Source organism: Papilio xuthus, unplaced genomic scaffold, assembly GCF_000836235.2.
Source record: "Papilio xuthus unplaced genomic scaffold, Pxut_1.1 DF826519.1, whole genome shotgun sequence".
Lineage (NCBI taxonomy): Eukaryota > Metazoa > Arthropoda > Insecta > Lepidoptera > Papilionidae > Papilio > Papilio xuthus.
This window is the reverse complement of record NW_013532130.1, coordinates 1-2,406: the sequence shown is the minus strand read 5'-3', so window position 1 is coordinate 2,406 and position 2,406 is coordinate 1. Positions and strand designations below refer to the sequence as shown.

General features: G+C 37.3%; 1 protein-coding gene across 1 annotated transcript; it reads right to left on the bottom strand.

Annotated features, from left to right (window-relative positions):
* Window positions 1-33: 33 nt before the first annotated feature.
* On the bottom strand, window positions 34-1,466 carry LOC106123026 (nose resistant to fluoxetine protein 6-like; the record flags this gene model as incomplete). Its single annotated transcript, XM_013319165.1, is given in 3 exon segments — window positions 34-143; window positions 501-643; window positions 1,283-1,466. Coding segments are annotated over 3 exon segments (407 nt in total), but the record flags the coding sequence as incomplete, so codon positions are not given.
* Window positions 1,467-2,406: the final 940 nt, after the last annotated feature.

Genomic DNA, 2,406 nt, shown 5'->3' with positions numbered 1-2,406 from the left:
TTTTAGTACATATCTTTGGAACATTTTACTTACTTCGTCTTTATTACAAGTCCGACCAAATTGTTTAGTGGTGCTTCTATAAATAAAGTCATGTACAAACTGGCTATACTAGATACAACCACAATGCCACATGAATCTTGAAACTGAAATAAAAATTAAGAATTAAAAAAAGTTAAGCAACTACATAAAAATTGCATAGAAACGAATCGTTGCGATTGAACTATGATTTTTATGATTCATAGAACATACTAGACTATTTTACTAATATTATAAATGCAAATGTTTAGATGGATGGACGTTTATTACAAAGTATCTCCAGTCCAAAATGATGAAATTGAGCAAAAATATAGAACATAGTCTGTATTCCGCGCACACAGGGTCACGGGCGACAGCCACATTATAAAGGTCTTATTTATTTATTTTTACTAGAAATTCAAATGAGAAGTTATCAGCAATATTGTAACTTAATACAAATCCAAACAAAGACTTAAGATACTTACAACTTTATAGAAATCATGCCAGGCTTGAGAACGCAGTGCGAGTGTCAATCTCATGACGAGAACGAAGTGACACATGTAGATTCCAAAGGAAAGTTTACTTAACGGCGTGAACACAGTCCAGCTGAGTAAGTCCGGGATGAGAGCTGAAAGATAAACAAACGGTTGTAACACTCCTGAAGACGATTTTAGATTAATGGGCGAATTTAATAATTCTAAAGACCTAAAAAACCATAATTAGTAGCCTATGTGTTCTTCCAGACTATGTTCTACATCTGTGCCACATTTCAGTGAGTTCCATGCCACCGGTCTGTAGATGCTTTCTAACAAACATCCATCCATCCATCTGTCTAAACATTCCAATCTCTTCTTATATAATATAAAAGAAAGTCGTGTTAGTTGTTACACTATTTATAACTCAAGAACGGCTTTACCGATATGCCTGAAAATTGGTGACGAGGTAGCTTAGAGCCAGGAGACTGACATAGGATACTATTTATTAATTTTTTTTCGAATTTATGCCTTTAAGAGTTGCTTTTTATTTAACTTATTTGTATATTAAGTTCTTTATATATCCACGCGGACGGAGTCGCGGGCGACAGCTAGTTTATAATATTAGTAAGAAGTAAACAAATTGATTGTACTGCTAAGGAGGAGACATAGGAGTAATTTGAACTGGATTTTGATAAATGAGGTAGGTAGGAGGTGAGATTAATCTTCTCCTTAATGTCGTAGGGTCAGTAGAGTTAAGGATTTTTAATAAACAAATAACATGATATACTAACGCAATGTTCCATATTCGCAAAGTAATATGAATGCAGCATTCAAAGCTGCCCAGATCGATCTGTTAGTGGCTGCAAATACAGCGGATTCTAACGCGTTATATTCTCTGAATCTGTACGCTGGACCCATCACAAGTACTCCCAGACATAGTGCCATTATTGTTATGAAGCTGATGATTGAATATTTCTGAAAGGGAATTTTATGTATGTTAAATAATTGAATAGTGGCTTTATACGCCTACGAAGAGATGGATGGATTGCGTGGAAAGTTTTCTTTTTATATCATAAGATGGCAAACGAGCGAGCGGCCACCTGAAATCGTTGAAATAGCGAAGTGACCGTTGCCCATAGACTTACGCAATTGCATATGCGTTGCCTACTTTTAATCGACAGAGGAGAGGATGCACAGAAAAAAAAATATCCCTTCCCATGCATCCTCTCATCCGAAAAGTCCACTTCCACTTCCCATCGTTTCCTTATAAGAAAAAAGGGGAAGTGAATGAGGACTAAATTAGACCTCCGGGACGCACACTCATCAGACTTTACTTGGAATTGCTTCCACTTGAGGCCTGTCTTCTGTGTGGTCGTGGTATTTCACCGGACGAGCCGCGACAATTCGTACGAAGATGTTAAAGCGAGCTCTACCACTGTTAAAGGTGACATGATTAAAATGCAATGACTTAGTTGACTTGATGAGTTATCAAAGAAATATATCAAGCATGTTTATTAGTAAATCAGACGCCTTACAGATTAATAATTAATTACTTTTAAATAAGGATAAAATGCAATTTTTTAGAATTGCTATTTCAGACATAAGAGCGTCGGTGGCTCAGTGGTCAAGCACTTGACTTGCAATCTGCAAATCCTGGGTTCGGAACCCGCCATGTACCAATGTGTTTTTCGATTTCCGATTTACATATGTACATTTATCCCGCGTTCTTACGTTGAAGGAAAACATCTTGATGCTGCGCATATCTGCGAAGAAATTCAATGATATGTGTGAAGAAAACCCGCACTGGGCCAGTGTAGTTGACTATGGCCTAGTCACCTCTTACGTAGGGTAGGCTCCGAGCCCCTCAGTAGGGACGTGTAGTGAGCTGATGATGATTTTAGACATTACGCATAAT